At 37.0% G+C, this 24,424-nt stretch overlaps 1 protein-coding gene across 2 annotated transcripts in view; it reads left to right on the forward strand.

Annotated features, from left to right (window-relative positions):
* Positions 1–24,424, forward strand: part of NLGN4X (neuroligin 4 X-linked) — a 268,537-nt gene that overhangs the window by 104,704 nt on the left and 139,409 nt on the right. For both annotated transcript variants that reach the window (XM_075263663.1, XM_075263664.1), the window contains exon 2: positions 10,367–11,124. In XM_075263663.1, the coding sequence (XP_075119764.1) occupies positions 10,653–11,124 (472 nt within the window). In that variant the 5' untranslated portion in view covers positions 10,367–10,652. The remainder of the gene's footprint in view (positions 1–10,366; positions 11,125–24,424) is intronic.

Consider the following 24,424-nt stretch of genomic DNA (forward strand, 5'->3'; position numbering starts at 1 on the left):
AGGGAGCGAAGGAGGGAGAGAGTGAAGAGAAAAAGGGGGGAGTGAGGTTAGAGGGGTTAGTATGGAATTTACATAGCAGGTAGCTGAACCATGTAAAGGAGTGCAGAAGATACCAGGAGCTCCCAGAGACACCCAGAAATCACTCAAAACATGGCTAAATGGATATAAGTGCATTTATTAACCAATTAATAGCATTAAAAAACATTTTAAAAATTTGCCTGGAAAACCCCTTTAAGTTACTGACTTGCAGTACTAAGCTTAGAACATCCAGATATTTAGTTTACCTGTGATACAGATTAGATACAAAAAGTTAAGCTGCTGAGAACGTAAATGCATTATGACAAACACCACTGTAAATTTAATTTTCTATATCATGTAGGTTCTGCTTTGTGCAGAAGATAAGCAATATGTCTTTAAGGAACTCTCTAGAAAACACTGACGTTCTGTATTACACTAAGTGTTGGGCCTCACTTTGCTTTTGACACCTTTGAATTCTAGTTACTGCAATGGCTATTTGCTTCTAAACACCAATCTATAGCGTGCAATACCCAACCAAGGAAGTGAAGGAAGGAGTAATACCATTCAACATGATAAGACTCGCTAGATAAAGAATGTTAATGCGGATATTGTGTTTATTAAACACCTCTGTTCTATTAATAGAGATGTGTGGCTGAGCAAAGAAGACAAATGTAAAGTTATTGAACCATATTTCCTTTCTGCAAGCCTGAAATTTGAATCTATACTAAAGAGATTTAACCTTTATTCTCATAAAAAGACAATAGCAAATAATTTGTTCGACACCAGGGAAAAAATAACTGTAACATTTTGTCCATCAAAACACATTAAGGCTGAGACCCCACGTTGCAGCTACAGAGCTTTTTTTTTGTTGCAGATTTTGTTGCGTTTTTTTTTTTTTAGCCAAAGCCAAGAATGGCTTTGGTTCAGAAGGGGTCTTCCAAAGAATGACATGAATCCTTGAAAAGCTTTAAGATCTTCCTCTGGCTTTGAAATGGGCACAGCCCTTAGCAGTGCATTACCCACCTGGACCATGCCCAGGACCAGACCCTTCCCTTCCCCCTCTTCCCCCATCTTCTTATATTTCTGTTTTTCTACTTGTTCTTTGAATTTTTTTCTCCCCCTTCTTTCTGTGAAAGTTTCATTCATTTGTATGTAATGGTAGGAGGTCAGGAGACAGATAGCAGCTGAAATCCTGAGATGGGAAAATTCCTTTAAGTTTCTGTGGTCTCTGAAGTTACAAAGGAATCGATTGGAATTAAAACAAATGTTTAATGAAATAAAGTCACATATACTATACAGAGAAATAATGATGTGTTTAAAATGGTATATTTAGCTACAGTGGCGTAACTAAAGGCTCAAGGGCCCTGGTGCAAAAGTCCCGCTTGAGCCCCCTATAGCAATTATTTCCCCATTTGTGCTCTCCCACAGAATCCGTCCTTGACTATATTTTGACAATTTACTCTTTTTGGTATGAAAGGGTTAATGGGACCAAAACAAAACAAAGACCTATGCATTTGAAAAAGAAGTAAATTTACAATGCACTTATGGACTCAGTGGCAAGTGACCACTGTGAACCCTTTAGGTATGGATTTATTATTGGAGTGCTGACATTTTGTTTATTTACATATCTTTTGGATTTGCACCCATAGTGCTTTGTTGTGCTGCCTTGAACTTTTTATTTTTCTAGATAGTTAGATGAATAGATACTTAGATGGATGATGAGGCAGATAGACATGATAGATAGATAGATAGATAGATAGATAGATAGATAGATGATAGCTAGATAGATAAATGATAGATAGATAGATAGATAGATAGATAGATAGATAGATAGATAGATGTGTCATATTATATTTCACATAACTGAATTTTCTAATTAATTTGTGAAAAGTAATAACTAGAGATGAGCGAGTAGTGTTCAATCGAGTAGGTGTTTGATCGAATGCTACGAATGCTATTTTAATGTTCGTTCATCTCTAGTAATAACCCACTAGGTAAAAAGAAGTCATATTGATTTGCTACCCATTTTGAGCCCTGTTTCTTGTATAGATAATAGAAAGAATGAAGGACAGAGACAGACAGATCGTCATTGCCAGTGATACCTTTGTTTTCATAATTAAATGTATTGTGATGTATGTGAAATAAACGCGCCCTTTCTACATGATCTACAGTCAGATGAGCACGAGAAAAGCAAAGGATTCATTGCACCATCTGTTAAAATGATAGAAGTCCACATGTATCTTCGGATGTGCTGTGAAAACAGATGGAGCACTCTAAATAATCTGAACAGTAATCATTCTACACAGTGCCATTATAAGACTCCTGATAAAGATTTTTTATTACATCAGGAAATCTGAGTACAACATTGGTCCATTGCAAATTGGAAAGAGTTATGTTGCTGTCTGCTTTAGAGAAGGGAAGTGAAATAACTGAGTATCCCTAATGCAATAAGTCTTTGTTTTGTTTTGGTCCCAGAACTGCACTTGATATTTTACTAACGACTAATGCTGAAACTGATGATAATGAACTGATAACCTTGCAGTGAGATGTGAGCTCCCTTTGTGGAAGATATAGTACTGCAGAGGAAAGCTTTGAAAATGATATAAAGGACTGCTGGAGAAAGGGAAGCTAGTATCTTTACTGTTAAACATTTTGAGTTATATAGTAAGTTTGAAGGTCACAGCAGAAGTAGTTGAACTACAGTGATAGATGTCTTAGTCAACACTGCGAGCGGAGCAGAGCTGCAATCTTTTATTGGTAGAAACTCTGGTCTAGACATCACTTCAAGCGAAATAAAGGGACATGTCACAAAAAACAGAAATAAATAAGGATGAAGTCATGAATTCTAATGTATTATATTCTTAATTTGTCATTAAGTCCCTACATTTTTACATTTTTTTTTTAACTTTTTATCTGCTAGTAAATATTATCTGCTTAAGGTTTTTAACTACCAACCCTCTAAATAAATGTCAATATATTATATAGGGGAAGTGACTTTCAGAAGTTATATACCCTATATACTCGAGTATAAGCCAGATTTTTCAGCCCAGTTTTTATGCTGAAAAAGCCTCCTTCGGCTCATACTCGAATCAGCAATTTTTTATTTTTTTTTCTTTATTTTATTTTTAGCCGGGGGGGAGGGGGGGTGTCTATGACCAGCCACAATATTAATGTATAGAAACTCCCATAAAATAGTGCAAAAAAAAAAAGTTGATTTAAAAAAAATTAAAGTTCTAAATCCCTCCTTTCCCTAGAATACATACAGAAGTAGAAAATTACTGTGAAACACAAACACATTAGGTATCCCTGTGTCTGAAAGTGCCCAGTCTACTGAATATAGGGTATCTGCAGTGCTCCTGTTCCGTCGGGAAGGGGTTAATAGGAGCACTGCAGATTCTCTGACCATTTTAATTTTTATAATTTTCCAGTAGCTCCTGCATTTCCCCCCCCCATGGCTTATACTCGAGTCAATAAGTTTTCTCAGTTTTTTGTGGTAAAATTAGGGGCCTCGGCTTATATTCAGGTCGGCTTATACTCCAACCTGGCAAACCTTCTGCTATTTCAATTATACTGGTTTTGGCAAAGCTCAATAAAAATAGACTAAAATAAATAAAGAAATAAAATAAAAAATAAATTGCAAAAAGTTTATAGATGTACAACCTAATGGTAGTTTTTAGTATACATTTTTGCCATTGGTGTAAAACTGAAATTAATATTTGAAGCCACATGTGGAAATGCTACAATTATGCAACTACACATTTAATGAGGTTCTCTCATCTCAGTGTTTCTTCGTTCTGGCTGAGGTCTTTTCTTCTCACTTCCTGTATTTCTCCCACTTCCCCCTCCCTATTGCTAAGTTGCCAGAGAATTCTCACAACACTTATACAGATCAGATAATATGCAGATGCTTGTATATAATGGACTCATTGTTATCTGTGTGTTCAAATAGAGACATAACAGACCAAGCTTTATCAATAAACAACAATTTGTTGAATAATTGCCCTAAAGCAGTGAGTAAGTGATGTCACTTGTCCTATAGGTCTGTGGTTATAGCAACACTGTGTAAACAATGGGAGAAATAAGTTCACATAGCAGGCAAACTATGCAGAATTTCTAAAGCAATATATTTAGGAAAAGTCTTCAATTTACATAAGCTACCAGTATAGAAATCAGAATGGACCATGGTTTACCCTTACTGTACATATAAGATGCTGTTAATCTACACTTGTTACGCTAATTGTTGACAAGGCTCTCCCTGTGTTCCCTGTCTGACATTATGGTGTCCATGTATGCAAAATATCAAAAAAGGGTTACTTTGTTTATTTCATATTTATTTTTTGATTATTTATTTATTTTAACATTTATGATGTTAGGTTCAAACCTGCATTCGGGTCTCCATTCATAGGGTCCAATTGGGGACTTTAAACCTAATCCGTAAACCTAATCCGTTTTAAAAGTGGTTACTTTGGATACCCAGGGACCCCATACACTGTTATGGGATCCACCGGGTTTCTGTCCAGTTTCCATCTAAAAAATGTGGAAAGAAATGTCCAGCTTGATAAATTTTTCTCTTAGCATTTTTTAAGCAAAATGATGGCCGGAAACCCTGAATGGACAGATGTGAATCCAGGCTGAGGCTGGCAAAAACTTGGATCCATGATCCATGACAATGGCCCAATGGACCAGTAATCTTATTGCAAGATTGACACTCTTTATATATTAATAAATCATGTGGTTATACAGCATGGGTCATGGGTCCTGAGTCATGTGACATCTGGACATCATTGAAGATGGCCGACACCACCGAGGACTGCACTGGAGACGAGGATAGGTAAGTGACAGTGTTATTTATGTTTGTAATCCCCCTCGGTCTATGATTAATATACTCTGGGGTCTGAAAAGACCCCAGAGTATAATAATTGTTCATTGGTGTTCATTATGGGGCATACTACTGTGTGCAGGAGCCACAATGGGGCAAAATACTGTGTTCAGGGGCCTCTAAGGGGCATAATACTGTGTGCTGGGGCCACTATGGGGCATAATATTGTGTGCAGAGGCCACTATGAGGCATAATAGAGCATGCAGGAATGCGTGGGGGTCAGTAAGTCACGGTCTTTGGCGTTGGTGTTGGTCAGGGGAGGGGGGCCCATGTCAAAAGTTTGCCACGGGGCCATGTCATTCCTTGTTACGTCACTGGTAATAAGGGACAGTACACATTTTATCAGTTTCTTAGGTTGGGCACCATACATTTTTTAAGAAACAGGAATAACTATAACCCTTAGCAACAGTCAAAGAGATGGAGGGAACAATCCTCTTACAACCTGAAAATGGTTAAGAATATAAATGACAGAACTGAACGGATTTTCTGACTATAACCAATGTTAAGTAAAGGTGTCACTTTAAATTTTACCTAACAACTTGTGAATGCATATGTTCAGTGGGTATGTTATCTGGAAACACGTCAAACATTGGATTTTCTCATGTGTTATTCTTACTGTAACATCGCACCTCTCGATTCAACATCTCAAAGTGTTTATGCAGATAAAGTTCACACTGTTTTCTTAAGTGGGTTATTGTAACTGATGATTTTGTCACTGATATTGTGGTGTGGTCCCAATTCAATTATACGGCTCTAGAGTGTTGGTATACACCAAGGAGAAGCCATGCTATAGGGTGCTTACTTTTATTCAGTACCTTTGTAACAAGCGGATAGTAACAAATAAATATGCACATACTGTAGTAAACTAGCTACCGTAGCGTTGCATGCATTGGGAGGTAAATGCTTGCCAAGGGAAGCAACTGACATAATCTATGACAAATGTTAACTGCAGTTTTCTTGCTGTAGAGCATCCATCATTTTGACATTAATGTGTGCACATGAGTTACCTGATCTGTACTGTCATTATTAAAATCAGCAGGAAAACCTACACAGGATTTGTGTTTTACATTTTTTTCCTCCCTAAAACAGATTATATCGCAGCCCCCCCATCGTACAATTATCTCTAATTCTTATAAATTAGTAAAAATGTTAAATAATTGATACATCTTTCCTGAAATAAACATCTTAACTAAGAAGGAATGGGATGTGCCTGACATAACCTAAATATGAAATTTGAGATCTAGCACTTTTAGGATACTTGTCCTCCAGCTCATGGTGTGAATGTTGTTCATAGCTTTGGATGACATTGAGTTTCCTTTGCTACAAGGGAAGACGTAAGATTCTTGTTATAATACATTTCATGTAAATGGCCATTAAACCCTGTTCTTTGGTTGTCATGTATTTTCTACTGTACAATAAAATACAGTATGCTGATATCTCTTGATTCTTAGTATCAAAGAACATACAGTACTGGAGGAATATTTAAAAAAGACCTAAGATACATATATAATAATGAATAAATGTGAAAAAAAAAACATTGGTTCATTCTATAAATATGAGCGATTTATTCAAGGGTGCGGGCTCCATCTTGACTCCAGACAATTAACATTTTAACAAATTAATAGTAATTAATCTATTACTCGTAGATTAGGATATTATTACATTCAAGAAACACTCCTCTTGAACTACTAAAATTAATAAGCCCTCATAACATTGTGTGTCAGAGAGTTTAATAGTGTTAATGGTCTTATTGTGAAGAATCACCATCTATGATCATGGTGAAATCGTCTTTTCTCTAGACATAGAAGAAACACCCTTGACATAGTTAGAGGCCAAGGTACAGTATAAAAAAAGAAAACAAAAAGTCAGATCTCTGCCATATTCATTCATATAATTGTACTTAGATTGACCTTAAAGGGGTTTCTCAGGATTTGGAGTAAACTCAGGGGCAGATAGGTTTGGTTTTAAAATAAAAAAAATTCCATGTTCTCTGTTGTCCACTCCTAGTCCCCTTACCGCACCAGGAGCTAGGAGGCTCCCATGACTTCTGTGACCAATCAGTGGACTCTGTAGTCGCTGGAGAGGGTTCAGATGTTAGGAACTCTGTGGATGGAGCGTATGTCTCCCATGTATTCAATACAAAAACGTTCAGTATATTATTATTCTGAGTTGGCTCATTGATATTTGTGTCCTTCAAAACCCCCTAATGAAGCTTAGTGTGGATCACTAAGACCAAAGTCTTGTAGGCCCCCAATGCAATCATTTGTCCCGGGCCCCCAACCTCATTCCTACAGCAAATTCTTGATAGTGATGGTTACAGGAGCTAAGGAATATAATCCACCTTAGTGTGGTAAGTGTAATCTGTGGGTCTCCTTGGTTTATGGGCCAGATGGAAGCTGTAATCTCAATACTGAGGCCAATGCTTATGGGTCCCCTAAGGCTCCTGGGCCCTGGTATGACTGCTCCCTCTGTACCCCCTCAAGTTATGCCCCTGCACATCGGTGTATTGATCATAGTGTTTAATTGTGTAATTGGAATTCAATGCTCGGTCCATTGTATAGACCATTTATTACGCTGTGATAGCATGACATTAAGTGGGCCCTGCTTCGCATTATCCTTTTGAGTTGGGTTGTGGTTTTATGGATGCATTAAAATGCTTGTTTATTTGGTGTATTAATCAATTTCGATACACATTTTTGTATATTTGTGACTTGATTTTTTTGTAGTGCTACATTTGGAATTTACAATTTGGGAAATTATTGGTAAAATGTTTGGTTTCCTGTATTAATTATGATTTGACATGATAAGATCGGATTCCTTTGTTGGTTAATACATTATATATTTGAAAACCATAATAATATTTACATAGATAAATTTTATAAATCATTTATTATTATTTTTTAAGATTATAAAGAAAAATTTAACTGGTTCTGTGACACCATTGACTTTATATGTCATAATGGTCCATGCTTAACCCTGCAAGGACATATATGTACATCCTCGTAGTGTTAAGCAGCTGCACAAAATCGTGTAGCTAAAGAATTAAAGAACTGGGTGTTACTACAGTGGGTCCTCCAATGATGAAGAAAAGGATGGTTTACTAACAACCCTGTCTCCCCAATAACTTTGAATACAGTGCTCAATGACGGCTGTGTGCACAGTTGGGAACTGTCATGATACAGATCTCCTAACCAAAGGTCATATGACCCAAGAGGTCTGGAAACTGTCTGAGCCGCTGGTTTCTTAAGGCCCTAGACCAGCTCTTCAGCACAATTCAGGAAGCCACATAACTCCTGTAACTGGTGCTAGTGTATCAGCCATAGTTACATAAGTAAGCAGCAAAGAGCAAAGGTTTTTGTAAAATGTCAGCCAAAGGTCAATTATGACCATATGGTGTGTGTGGGGGTGGTAATACAGTTCATATGTATGATGCATGTTATAGCCCTCAAAACCACATGTTTGAAAAAAATATGAAAATTTGTCAGGTCCTGAATCAATAAATATGGCCCAATCCTGAAATGGTTAAAGCGTAACCTAATTTTTTGACAGTATTTGTGTGATTGATAATATTGTAATATGTTGGGGGGGGGGGAGGGTTTAACACATTTTGGCTACTTTCTGTCAAATCCTACATTTTTTACTTTTTCCTTTGCTTCTATATTTAGAGCTGTTCCTGCTTCTTGATCAGTTATTGTGTGGAGTATGGGTTTGGAGTAGGGGGCTTTTTTAATCCCTTCCCGCTAACGGCATTTTTTGATTTTCGTTTTTGACTCCCCCATTTCAAACCCCATAACTTTTTTATTTCTCCACTCTCAGAGCCATATGAGGTCTTATTGTTTGCGGGACAAATGATGCTACCATTATTATTCTGTACTATGTACTGGGAAGCTGGAAAAAAAATTCAGAATGGGGGGAATGTGAAGAAAAAGTTCATTTGTGCGATTTTCTTACGGGATTCATTTTTGCGGCGTTCACTATGCAGCTAAAATGACATGTCACCTGTATTCTATGTTTCGGTACGATTCTGGGGATACCAAATCTATATGGTCTTATTCATATTTTAACCCTTTAACAAAATCCAAAACTGTGCCAATTTTTTTAAATTTTTAAATTTTTTAAAAATTGCCATATTCTGACACCCGTAACTTTTTTAGACTTCCGTGTACGAGTATGCATAGGGCGTCTTTTTTTTTTTTTTGCGGAGCCAGGTGTACTTTTTAGTTATACCATTTTGGGGAATTGCTATTGCTTTGATCATTTTTTAATTAAATATTTCTCAGAGGCAAAACAGTGAAAAAATGGCAGTTTGACACTTTTGACTTTTTTTCCCGCAACGGCATTTACTGTACAGGAAAAATGTTTTTATAGATTTGCAGAGCAGGCATTTTCAAACACATGGAAGCCTAACATACATATGTTTCATGGTATTTAACTACTTTTATATGTGTTCTAGGGAAAGGGGGGTGATTAGAATTTTTAATACTTAATTTTTTTACTTTTTTTTTTTACTTTTTAAATTTTTTTTCACATTTATTAGACCCCCTAGGGTCTACAAGGCTCCCGGCTGACATGCCAATGTGACGTTGGCCCTGGAGCTTGCTCCAGGTGCCGGTGATCACCAGCAAAATAGCGGCACCCATATGCTTCCGGGAAAATGGCGCATCAGTCAGCTTTGACCGAGGTGCCAGAAGGGTTAATGCCCATGATCGGTGTGGGCACCGACCATGGGCATTAGCGCATGATGTCTGCTGTATGATACAGCAGACACCAGGTGGCTGTGGCAGCCGCCCAACTCCCGACTAGTACGGCGGATGTTGGGAAGGGGTTAAAATGTAGAGAAAATGAGGGTTGGGGACGGGTGACTTCAATCAGTTATAATTTGGACATTAAAAAAATGTACAAAGTTGCTTTTGCTGTCATATGAAAGAAGAGATTCTATCTCAAGGGGAAGAATAAGGAAATGCAGGATTTCACAGAAAGGCGACACAAAGTATTAATAAAGTTTATAACAAAATATATTAATGAGACAAATACTGCCAGAATATTAAAACTTGTCTGAAAATTGAGTTGCGCTTTAAATAAAGTAAAGTAAAATTGTAAAATTAATTATCAGAGAAACCTTTCTTTCTGTTCTTATTAGCCTATATCTCCATAATTGGAGTTCGGCTGAATATGAAGTGACAGTTGAATATGCTTGGGGGAGGAGGGAGACTCTTTAATATCTAGAAAGCTGGCAAATATGTTCCAATATAGTTGAATGTTTGAATGAAGTGGCAGAATTCATGCAGAACTGCTCAGTCCTTTCTCTAGTTGTATAATCTGTTGATATGTAAATTATCTATCTATCTATCTATCTATCTATCTATCTATCTATCTATCTATCTATGTTTTAAATGAGTATTAAAATATAGTATATGAATTGAATTATAATTCTGTTGTATTAAAGATGACTCTTCTTTGTTTTGTCAGGTTGGCTTGCTGCCGTGGGATCCTTTCTAGAATATACAATGACTGAATGAAGCATATAAACTGACATCAATATTTGGAATAGCATCCCAGTGATTATTTCACTCTCATGGAATGGGCTTTACAAAATCAGTAATCTGGATCTTACAGATGGCAATTATGCAAATAAGGCAATAATTTCTGTGGCTTCTTTCACGTAGTGGAATTGTTTTATCCTGGCTGAAGCCATTTATTTGTTGTTGTCCTCTCTGCCTGGGAGATCTCACCTTTGCTGATGTTGATGTAAACAATGTCGAGACCAAAGGGATTACTATGGTTGCCTTTGATCTTCACTCCTGTCTGTGTCATAGTAAACTCAAACTTGCTACTATGGATAACAGCGTTTGCTGTAAGATTTACAATAATTGACGGCCAAGCACAGCATCCAATTGTACTTACGAACTATGGTAAAATACGTGGCACAAGAACATCATTATCTATAGAAATTTTGGGACCTGTAGAGCAATATTTGGGAGTGCCCTATGCAGCACCACCAACTGGAGAGAGACGCTTCCAACCACCTGAGCCACCATCATCATGGACTGATATCAAGAATGCCACCCAGTTTGCTGCAGTGTGCCCACAGTATTTGGATGAAAGATCATTGCTAAATGATATGCTGCCTGCATGGTTTACTGCCAATATAGATACAGTTGCAAGTTACGTGCAGGTTCAAAGTGAAGATTGCTTATACTTAAACATCTATGTGCCAACTGAAGATGGTAAGTCCAATGTGCACGATATTAGAAGTAACATTGACTAAGGACCTGCAGTGCTGTCCTATTTCCATCATTGTTATACTTTTAAGAATTTTATTTTAATCTTAAAATTTTTATTTTAATATCAGACTTGATTTGAAAGAAAAGATCACTTTAGCCATCTTATGCGTTCAGAATGAAAAGTTTGCACTGTTCAATTCTATTAATATATATATATATATATATATATATATATATATATATATATATATATATATATTATAGATGTAACATAGTTACCAATTGATAGAAATTATATCTTTTCCTTAAAAATGTATTGCTTTTGCAGTGTAACTTATTATATTTTTTTAAGAGATTGTGCGAAGATTGGAAGATTGGTATCATGTGTAGTTATAGGTGTCCAACCCCAGGACTATTCAGTGAGTGGTGTTATAGGGCATAGTGATAGGACCATACATACAGTTGAGCTTGGTAATGTAGCAGCGGCTCTTATTTCTAAACTGTACCATGGATAGAATTCCTAACAATCCTAAGGATAGATCATTAATGTGTTGCCCTAAAAAAAAAAAAAAAAAATTCTTTAAAAATATTTTTAGAAACTGACATTTTCATCTTATAATGTAATTGTAACAATGTATTTGCTCGTTTACCACCATAACTATTACCTACTTTATTTTATAATATCATAAACATGTTATAGCGCATTATCATACAGCCTTGCTGCCTTGTCATTGATAGGGAACTTCATCAATACAAAACCTACAGTATAATAAGTTTTATGTGTGTTTATTTTTATTTCATTATTTTAAAAAAATTATAAACAAAAATTATTCTGACTTTTTCCCCTCTGTATTAGTAAAATGTTTTTTTGTTTTTTTTTAAATGTAGGCTGTGAGCCCCATATAGGGATCACAATGTACATTTTTTTTCCTATCAGTATGTCTTTGTAGAATGGGAGGAAATCCACACAAACACAGGGAGAACATACAAACTCCTTACAGATATTGCTCCTGGTGGGATTTGAAACCAGGACTCCAGTGCTGCAAGGCTGCACTGCTAACCACTGAGCCACCGTGTTACCCCTAAAATGTTTTTTTTTTTTTTTTCTGTATTGTATAGTGATACGGATGTATCCACATTTAACTGATCTCTACTTTAGCACAAGAGGATACAAAAAATATTTTTACAAAATCATTTTCTGTTTAGAAAAGCTGCTTAACTAGTGATATATATATATATCTGGACTTGTCCATTCAATAGGACAACTGAGGGAGCTCACATCTGTGCATAAGAGTATGACACCTATCTATTGGCTTTAGTTTTTTACAGTCATACTTTAGTTTTACTTAGAGTCAATAAGAATTTTCTCATTACATATACAGCACTTTGTTCACTGCTTCTTAACACTTTAATGATAGATTCCAGTCCTATAATTTTCTTCAATTTGTCAGAATTAAATAGGTGTAAGGATTGGGAATCACATTAAGTACTGACTGCACTGTCCAAGTATAATCTGATGGAATACTAATGCGGTAGCATTTACTGTCTACTGTCTATACTTACTTGCTACACATTTACTTTTTGCTTACTGTTATATTGTGCAAATAAACAAATGAATTCATATTTCATATACTTTATTCCTTACTTTAGAATAAGTCCTCACTAAGCATTATGGCCAGGCACAGACATCCCTGTAGCTCTGTGCTTTGGTCCATAGCCATATCACATGCCAACATATTGGTTTACTAATGGCACCATATTTGAAGCCATTCGTCTTCATAAATACATGTGCTCCACGTGTTAGAAATTGTTACTTGAGGATGCCAAGCAAATTTTCCCTACTGGAGGCACCGATCTTGGTGGTTACGGAGGACATTATGGCAAAGAGCCACCGGGCATATGGTTATAGTAAACTCTCTAAAATGGGCACAGGAACACCTGGCAAAGAAGAACAAAGCAGCAACAGTCTGTAGCAGTATCAGTTCTTATGTGACACAGGGCTGTTACATACATAGTTACATAGTTGATGAAGTTAGATAAAGACAATAGTCCATCAAGTCCAACCTATAACCCTACAATCCCTACAGTGTTGATGCAGGGGAAGGCAAAAAACCCTATAAGGCTCATGCCAACTGCCCTATTTCAGGGGAAAAAAATCCTTCCCGACTCCAAATCTGGCAGTCAGTATAAAAACCCTGGATCAATGTGTCCTTAAAATCTAGAGTCCATAACCTGTTATATTTTTTTCTTCAAGAAAAGCATCCAGGCCCTCTTTGAACTTATTTAACAAATCCACCAGCACCACTTCCTGGGGCAGAGAGTTCCAGAGCCTCGTTGTTCTTACTGTGAAGAATCTCCTTCTATGTTTCTGGTGAAACCTTCTCTCCTCCAGACGTAGAGGGTGTCCTCTTGTCACTGTCACTGGCCTAGTAGTAAAAATATCCTTAGAAAGTTCTTTGTATTGTCCCTTCATGTATTTGTACATTGTTATTAGATCTCCCCGTAGACGTCTTTTCTCTAAGCTGAATAACCTCAAGTTTGTTAATCTATCATTGTACTCCAGTCCACCCATTCCACCAATCATTTTGGTTGCCCGTCTTTGCACTTTTTCAAGTTCACTTAATATTCGCCGTACAGAATAACTAAAACTAAAGCTAAGGGAGTTCATATGTAAAGTACGACACCTATTTATTGGCTTTAATTTTCTAAAGGTATTCTTCAGTTTTACTTACAAAGTCAATAAGAATTTTCTCATTACAAATACAGTACTTTGTTGACTGCTCCTTGACAATTTAATGATAGATTCCAGTCCTATAATTTTCTTCAATTTGGCAGCATGAAATTGGTGTAAGAATTAGGAGTCACAATAAGTACTGACTGCACTGTCCGGGTATAATCTGATGCAATACTAAACTCCCAATGTTTATACATTTTGAAGGGTAGCATTTACCGTCTGCTGTCCTTACTCACTTACTGTGCATTTGCTATGTGTTTACTTTTATATTGTGCAAATAAGCAAAGTTAATCCATAATGAATATACTATATTTTTAGCTTCATAATAAATCTTCACTAAGCATTATGACCAGGCACAGAATTTCCTGTAGTTGTCTACTATGGATCTATAGCCATCTCTTATGTCACCTTATGGAAAATACTTATGGCACCATTGGGTGGACCACTGGGCTGCCCATAGCCTTTTCACACAAACCAAAACAGAAATTACAGAACAACAAAATAAAATATTCAAACAATTAAAGATTCTGCTTAGAAGAAGTAGGGATAATTGGGCGAAACCTTGATAATCATGTTGAATGTGGCATGCCCTCTTAAATATGTAGGATTGCAACCCACATGGTGGAAATTGTTACTGAGGAATGCTGGATACGTACATGCCATACATGCTGTATCAGGTCAAGCAAATTTCCCCCACTGTAGGCATTGATCTTGGTAGTTATGCACCAGGAATATAGTTATAGTAAACTATCTAAAATAGGCACAGATACTTGGTAAAGGAAGACAAAGCAGCAACAGTCTATAGCAGTTATAGTCCTGGTGTGACACATTGCTGTTAATCTGTACATTATATAACTGTAACAGTCTAAGGCAAAGCCTATTAACAAGCCTATAATAATCGCAGATCATTTGCTTGCAGTTTCACACCTAAATATATCTCACTCTCTGGCCCTATGTTCAGCTCTTTCACTTTTTATTGTCTAACAATGTCTTAATGTAGACAGCTGTCTTATTTAAGGTTGAGCCGATCTTGAGATTTCAGGATCGATTTTAAAATCCAATTTCCAATCATTTTCCAGCCGATCCCGATCGTGAAATTTGCTCTATCGCCGATCGGAATCCGATATTTTCCAATCCCGATTGCTCAGCCCTATCAATGATATATACATGAATAGGGTTGGGCCTATAACCTCTGACCTCGATCCCGCCAGAAAAGATCAGGACTGGAATTCCGATTGCGATCATGAAATTTACTCAATTGCCGATCGGAATCCAATCTTTTCCGATCCTGATCACTCAACCCGAGTCTTATTCTCACGATAAAGGACAATTCTATCTTGTAACACTTCTAGAGTAGCCTTACTTGTACGTTACTCATGGGGATGCAGTCAAAAACAAGTATCAGGCTTACCCTCTTTGTATTATGTGGCTTACACTCACAAGCAGAGAACAGACTTACTCTCGGTCTGTGGTGACGCTCTCATACAGACGTGCAAGTCTCTCACCAGCAGACAGCTGTGTCTAAGCTGCCATTCATTAGGGACGTTATATATGCCCTAGTTAAGTCCTGGGGGACACTGACATATAGCTGAAGCACATACTGTGTGAAGTACCACGTCGCTGTGGATGGGACAGATGTTCTATTATAAGTGGCTGAATATAGATATTTGGAGTTATTGGTGAATGATATCGCTTTTCTATTCTGATTGTACATTATACAGATGTAGCAGATTTAACCTGAACATCTGCAATTGGTTAAACAGCTACAACTTGATTTCTTATTGCAAAAGACAAGAAAAAAAAAAATAATGAAAAGTTATTAAAAAAAAACAAAACATGTTTTCCATTTTTTGGTTTTTGCTTTTCTGTTTAAGATATCATATATATATATATATATATATATATATATATATATATATATATATATATATATATATATTGTGTACTGCACCCACCCCCAACTGCTACCTATGATGCTTTATGACATCTGCTGGCAGAAAAAGCTGTTTTATGCTTTTCCTTTACATCAGCAGCGATTTTATATATATTTTTTGTAAATAGTTCAAACTAGTACCATACAGTGTTGAGAAGAATGGAGTGCTAAATAGAATCCTTGCCCTTTCTGCAGTAAAGCCTAGCTATACAACACTTATTCACTAAAATTGCTGGAAATGAAATGTCAGTGCACTTGCAAACCAAACTGAATAACCAAACCAACAAAATCTTAGCTTTCAAATCTGCATGTCCCAAAAATCTTAAAGTATGACTAATCAGTGTTTAACTGGGAAAAGTGGTTAACTCGCTGCATTGCGGTGTCTCAAAAACCCCCATAGAAAGTCAAGTTGAAAATGGCCGAGAGAAATATAACCGCAACAAAATCAGAAAAATACGTTATATTGCATTGTATACTATGGCATTATCCTTTCCATTAACAGCACTGAAAGCATTCCTCTATTTTGCCCAGGACATTCTATTTGAATGGCAAGTTATAGACCCATCATATAATTGAAAAGGGAAAGTGACAGTTTTGTGTTTACAAACCCTAGATAAGAACAATAGAAACAGCAAGGGGTAAGCTAAGGCTGGCAATTGTTGTTCATACAATCTGATTAAACACATTACCTATCCTTACATGACAGTTCCCTGACAGAAGAAGCTTGGTTGTTATGGAGACAGACCATGAAATTTGCTTTTCATGTCAAAGGTCTAAATGTAACTCAATGAGTTAAATTCACATTAGCAGTTCTTTTGGAACGCAATTCTACAAACAGATCTCCACCACCCAAACTCTATCTATCTATCTATCTATCTATCTATCTATCTATCTATCTATCTATCTATCTATCTATCTATCTCCTATCTATCTATCTATCTATCTATCTATCTATCTATCTATATTATATATATTGCAATTTGGTTTTATATTTGATTTTGCACTAAATACATTATTCAATTGATTCTACTTGAAACAAATGATGATAATTGACGGATGACCTAATTTTGCAATACTAGTTCATTCTGAGCTATGGCTAACAAAGCATACATTTGTTTGTTTCTCTGTTTTAGGTTTTTAGGTATAAATCATTGAAGAAACGCTCCCATGATTTTTTTTATAATAAAAGATAGATATTATATTGGTATTCAAATACATTTCTCAATCAACCAGTCACACTATTGTCAGAAAAAGCTAAGAAATGTAAGGCAGAAAATTTACTGGTGGCCAGGGAAGGTGTTAAATATATATATATATATATATATATATATATATATATATATATATATATATATATATATAGTATTTACAGTCCTATGAAAAAGTTTGGGCACCCCTATTAATCTTAATCATTTTTAGTTCTAAATATTTTGGTGTTTGCAACAGCCATTTCAGTTTGATATATCTAATAACTGATGGACACAGTAATATTTCAGGATTGAAATGAGGTTTATTGTACTAACAGAAAATGTGCAATATGCATTAAACCAAAATTTGACCGGTGCAAAAGTATGGGCACCCTTATCATTTTATTGATTTGAATTCCCCTAACTACTTTTTACTGACTTACTGAAGCACAAAATTGGTTTTGTAACCTCAGTGAGCTTTGAACTTCATAGCCAGATGTATCCAATCATAAGAAAAGGTATTTAAGGTGGCCAATTGCAAGTTGATCTCCTATTTGAATCTCCTCTGAAGAGTGGCATCATGGGCTACTGAAAACAACTCTCAAATGATCTGAAAACAAAGATTGTTCAACATAGTTGTTCAGGGGAAGGATACAAAAAGTTGTCTCAGAGATTTAACCTGTTAGTTTCCACTGTGAGGAACATAGTAAGGAAATGGAAGACCACAAGGACAGTTCTTGTTAAGCCCAGAAGTGGCAGGCCAAGAAAAATATCAGAAAGGCAGAGAAGAAGAATGGTGAGAACAGTCAAGGACAATCCACAGACCACCTCCAAAGAGCTGCAGCATCATCTTGTGGCAGATGGTGTCACTGTGCATCGGTCAACTATACAGCGCACTTTGCACAAATAGAAGCTGTATGGGAGAGTGATGAGAAAGAAGCCGTTTCTGCACGTATGCCACAAATAGAGTTGCCTGAGGTATGAAAAAGCACATTTGGACAAGGCAGCTTCATTTTGGAAACAAAAATTGAGTTGTTTGGTTATAAAAAAAGGCGTTATGCATGGCGTCCAAAAAGAAACAGCATTCCAAGAAAAACACATGCTACCCACTGTAAAATTTGGTGGAGGTTCCATCATGCTTTGGGGCTGTGTGGCCAATACCGGCATCGGGAATCTTGTTAAAGTTGAGAGTCGCATGGATTCCACTCAGTATCAGCAGATTCTTGAGAATAATGTTCAAGAATCAGTGACGAAGTTGAAGTTACGCCGGGGATGGATATTTCAGCAAGACAATGATCCAAAACACCGCTCCAAATCCTCAGGCATTCATGCAGAGGAACAATTACAATGTTCTGGAATGGCCATCCCAGTCCCCAGACCTGAATATCATTGAACATCTGTGGGATGATTTGAAGCGGGCTGTCAATGCTCGGCGACCATCTAACTTAACTGAACTTGAATTGTTTGTCCAAAATACCTTTATCCAGGATCCAGGAACTGATTAAAAGCTACAGGAAGCGACTAGAGGTTGTTATCTTTGCAAAAGGAGGATCTACTAAATATTAATGTCACTTTTCTGTTGAGGTGCCCATACTTTTGCACCGGTCAAATTTTGGTTTAATGCATATTGCACATTTTCTGTTAGTACAATAAACCTAATTTCAATCCTGAAATATTACTGTGTCCATCAGTTATTAGATATATCAAACTGAAATGGCTGTTGCAAATACCAAAATATTTAGAACTAAAAATGATTAAGATTAATAGGGGTGCCCAAACTTTTTCATAGGACTGTATATATAACATATAAAGAAAGGCTGGGAGTATATATATATATTGCTTTGTTGCTGTATACCCCCATTGTCTCTGGGGATGCTCCCTCTTAGACTAGAGGTGGTAAACCAATCCCTGGCCTCATTGGTCACGCGTGGAACTGATTATAATTATATATACTCTCTATCAGTTAGAGCAGGGGTCCTCAAACTTTTTAAACAGTGGGCCGGAGGCAGAGCAGGTCGCACAGACATCGGGAGCGGTGCCCTCCAATAGGTAAAGTGAAGTGCGCTCCATGGCCTGGCCCGAGCTCCCCAGGAGCTTCATTATAAACGCACGCCTGCCGGCGTTGTCGGAGGGGCCAGACAGAAGTGTATGGCGGGCCGCATGTGGCCCTCGGGCTGCAGTTTGAGGACCACTGAATTAGAGGATTCAACAAAATGAAATACCACTTATAATAGTTAAGGACTATTAAGGCAGCTATTTGTGATTTAATATATTTGTTGCAATACATAGAGGTACTTTAAAATCATAAAAAAGATGACCTATCATTTATACCTATTTTTTGTCTGACAGCACTCTTTGGCTGTATTCACACAGAGTAACGCCAGGCGTTTTTTGTGTGTTTTTTGCACATAGCGCCGCGTTTACGCCGCGTAGCGCTGCGTTAACGCCGCGTATACGCCGCGTTAACGCCGGGCAACACCACCGCTAAATAGCGCGGCGTTAACACGGCGTATACGCGGCGTTAACGCGGCGCTACGCGGCGTAAACGCGGCGCTATGTGCAAAAAACACACAAAAAACGCCTGGCGTTACTCTGTGTGAATACAGCCTTTCACTGAAAACTCAATTAACCTTATTTATGGTATTTTCCTATATACTGGGTAAGTGTAGAACCTCAACTATAACAGTATAAGTTTTTCCAATTCTTATAGAATCCTACATACATACATTAAAGAAAAGAAACTGTAGCATTAAGAATAGAGATTGTATATACAAGACAGATAGACACAGTTATAAATGCTAAAACTGGACAGGAGCACCAAGATATATTGAGAAGGTTCCCAAGACAAATGTGATCTGCAAGTAATGTAATGGGTCCAATGCCATGGGAGACTCCATGAAAATATCTAAGAAATACGGAATGCATAATATAACTGTTATATTATGTATAATATATTATATAGGTATAATATTATAGAGGTATAATTCTCAGGTAGCAAAAATAAATAGAAAAGAGAAAGAAATAAAAGGAGGACAAGGAAGAGGGTGGTTTGAAAATAGAATAAAAGCTGGAAAGTCAAGTCCTAAGCAAAGAAGGAATAAAAAAAAAAAAATCTACTAGTCATCGAATCTAAAAGGTTCAATATGATAGCTGCCTACAAATCTTCTGACCCTGTATCTAGAGAAGATATAATGCATAGACCTGTTGGAGGGGAAGAAGTCACTTTGTGTAGGAGAGAAAACCAGGAGATAGTTGGAAATCGAACCAGTGCCTCTAAACACAAAAATGAGCCTGTGCCATCAATGAATATTGAGTATTTACTAGACCCATTCTCTAACTGCAGGGGTCCCTGGGAGATCTCCTAGGTCTCATTTGGCCCTTCTGGACTCAAAATATGAACTTCATAATAAAGTGGCCGGTGAGTGTATATATGACATTGGAGCAGTGATAGGTAAAAAAAATATATCTTCCCAAAGCAATTTCTGCCCCTTTGCTATGTACATGGCATTTTGTATTACCTTTAACAATAGATGAACAATGCTGTCTTGAAAAACTAACATGACTAGCATTTCTATATAGTAGTTTTGATCAAATTGGATCTTAGGTAGAAACAACAAGAAACACCTTAAGGGAGCCTTCACACGGAGTAACGCCAGGCTTGTAAAAATACAGGCGTAAAATCACTGTCCATAGACGGTAATGGATATCTTTGGTTTCGTTTTACGCCTGTATTTTTACGGCCGTAAAGTTAATTGAAATGTATTTAAATGGGTTGAGTTTGTTTACGCGGCTTATACACCATCACCATCACATCCTCTTTGGACAGACTTGTCCACCACACTGTATATCATCACTACGTATCTTATGTGCTTTTAATAACTGACTTTGTGGAATAATCCTAACAGTTTGGGGACTCATAATAGGTTGTTTTTGTCCACATGTTTTCAGTATAGGGTAGTAGAGATCTGTTCATTCATATCAATGACAAGTTCAACATCCAAATAACAAATCTTACACAAATCAACCAGTACAGAAAGTTCAAGTCAAGTCATGGCAACCATTTAAATAGGTGACAAGTTCATACAATTCTCCCATAGTCCTTTTCTAAGCTGTGGAATCAGACCTTAATGTGGTGGGTTTTCCTCTTCTTTCCTGCTAACTTGATTCTTCCTTGGGCCTACTTCCTTCCTGTCTCCAGAGGGGATTATGTTTACCATGCTGGGTAGTAGTGTCATGCTGTAGCAAAACAGTGTCTCATAATCACAGCCAATGTTGCGTTTAAAGACAAGCAGTTATTATGGAATTACCTTACAACTTGGAGCAATATCGGAGATCGTTCCTCCCAACCGCGGTCAGGCTGTATAATCAACACCAGGCTAAGCGAAGATCACTCCGCACAGAGAACTAAATGATCCTGAAGTCTTTCTTTTTCTTTTTAGTTTCTATGACTCCTAGTATATTTTTCTATCTGCTGTGCGCTTGTATGTGTTCTTTTTTTGTCAAATATTACTGTATTATCGATGCTGCTTTAACACACTGAATTTCCCCATGGTGGGACTATTAAAGGATTATTTAATCTTATCTTAATGAAGGGGCAACTGCAAATAGAGGAAATGCTTAAGAAATGAAAACAAAATCATGGGAAGATCAATTCTTTACATTGGTAATCTTATCCAAAGTAAGCCCTGGATGTTTGATAATAACTGTGCTTCACAAAACTGAGTAAGATGGCAAGAATGGAAAACATCTATTTCAGTGCAATGGTGGAATAATTTGGTATTTTCTTGAATTTTTTCAAATATGAAAATTCCAGCACTCCAGCATAAAATTTAGATCAGCAGAACATTTAATTAATTTCACATGCTTTATTAAGGATCAATAAAAATTAACACCTTCACCAGTGTTACTGGGCTAGTTCTACCCCAGGTCATATTATTGGAACTAGCAATTGACCCCTTTGCCCCCTCCCCGCTCTCTCACTGCAAGTTACTTGTACTATAGGGGCTGGCTTATTATAATGATCTAATCTGCCAGCCCCTATAGTACAGAAAACTAGTAGTGAACTTGGAAGACGAGGGAGGAGATGGAACAACTTGGGGGCCAGGTGCTGGTTGTGATCATGTGACCAATGGTCTTAACCAACCAGGAGACAATGGAGAAAGTAACTGATGAAGTAGTCCCTGGAGAACCCCTATAAACCCTTTTGCTCTAGGGTTGGGAAAATAATAGCATCTATTTTTTCTCAAGCCCATCAATATCAATAATTTTGAAATGCCCCTTATCTATATCCATGGTATGTTTCCTTTGGATATATAAATGTTATAGTAGCTTGTGTCATTCTTCTAATTATCATATGTTAAATACAAAAAGATAAATAGAAAAGAACTATAGTGTGCGTTACTTTATTTAAGGTACGTAACCTAGTGCATAAAATGAACTCTAAAAACATATATATTCAGCTCTAGATGTATAAATAACTACGGGGTTGTGGTCTTAGGTCATAGTATCCTGTGGGATATATCACTCATAGTCTCCCATACTGACCTTTATTAGTTAGCTTTCTTCCACATAATAACTATGGGGTTGTGGTCTTAGGTCATAGTATCCTGTGGGATATATCACTCATAGTCTCCCATACCGACCTCTATTAGTTAGCCTTCTGCCACATAATAACCCCTAGGGGAAGTAACAGGATGCTTTGATTAATGGCGCTCACGTCCCCTGTTCCCCCTATTTGCGCTCATCCAACATTAACCCTCCAAAATCATGGCAAGGGTTATTTGGTACAATGATTGTTAGTGGTATAGGTGAGGGTGAGAAGAATCCCCTAATAATCATAGACCCCCCAGACGAGGATACAACTATCACCACTCCATCTGAGGTCTGGGTAATTATCTCCTCCACCCTCAATCACTCCAGGCTTCCCAAACTGCAACAATGTTGCATCCCGGCTTTTAGCCACATGTAGAAAGCCTGCATGTGTAAAACCTATTACCCTAACACACTATTGCAGAGTAACTATCCCTCAAAAGTCCCCATCTATCCCTACGCATTTCACTAATGTAATTAGCTCATCAGGGGCTTCTGGTAAAGATAGAGGATAGAAAGAAGCAGACAGCAGGCAACCACTGCTGTACACTGTATAGCATTTGGCAAATCAACGCTGGTTCTGAATCGAATCTTTACTGTGAATAGCGATAGTATTCAATCGAGTATGAGTATTTCAAATACCATAGTATTTGTTCGAATACCTACTCGATCAAATACTACTCGCTCATCTCTATTAATTACATACATTTTATGCCCTTGTGAAAGGAAGAGGGGACTAGGACTGAACAAGTGAGCTTTTTTTTGTTTTGTTTTATACTGATCCCAACTACTCCTGAGTTTGCTCCAAAAATTGGGCAACCATTTTAAGGTATGGATTTAACCTAATGCTACCTCTGCACTCCATATAGGCACTCCCTTGCTGTTATTATTTGGACTTTGTCAGGCAATGTTATATGGATACTGTGATTTTCGGGACCATTGAAGATTTGTATTGGTGTAGTACAGAGGTAGGCAACCTTCGGGACTCCAGATGTTGTAAAACTACAACTCCCTGCATGCATACGTGCTTTGCTGTTCTTGGAACTCCCATGGAAGAGAATGGACCCTGATTATATTGACTATTATGTGCCAATATTGTCATAGCCATATATTATCCTTGAAAGTTCAAATTTACTGCCTGATGTTGCGCAGTGAAATCCTTAACTAGGACAGGCAACTTTAATTTATGACATGTACTCTAAATAAAATAGGACAGCATGCACCCCATATGCAGAGTAAGCATTTTGCTTTCTAAATTGAATAAAATGCATAAAATAATGTAACTCTATCTATCTATCTATCTATCTATCTATCTATCTATCTTTCTCTATTATTTACTAGAAATTGTAAGTCTTTATTTTATTATTCTTTAAAGAATCTTTCTTGGTTCATTTATTCTCCACTGGAACATTGAAATTCAACATACACAGGGAATACGTAATAGAAATTATTGTCAAGGACAAGGTTTATGGTGTTTATCAACAGAGGAAGTAGGAGATTGAAAAGGATGCAAAATGTTAATCTATGCTTAATCCTTGACCTTTCTCATTTGAATCTCTTTTCTACGAAAAACAAGGAAGCAAAGAGATTGCTGCCTGATTATTACTATCTCACTCCAGCAAAAGGAAAACTTTGTTTTAATGTATGGCAGAAACTTGGCTGGGCAATTTTGCTTCAAGATCACAAAATCACCTTGATTTGTTTTATAGCTCTTTCAGGCAATGTATATCTCATATATGCGGCTGAATTTTATGACTCCATTGGATAATATAACCTCTTTTATGCTCTCTTAGACAGGAAAGAAAATCAAGCTCTGAAAAGTAGTTATTTAGCTAAAGAGCAGGCGTATGCATGCCAAGA

Source organism: Leptodactylus fuscus, chromosome 2 (genome assembly GCF_031893055.1).
Source record: "Leptodactylus fuscus isolate aLepFus1 chromosome 2, aLepFus1.hap2, whole genome shotgun sequence".
Lineage (NCBI taxonomy): Eukaryota > Metazoa > Chordata > Amphibia > Anura > Leptodactylidae > Leptodactylus > Leptodactylus fuscus.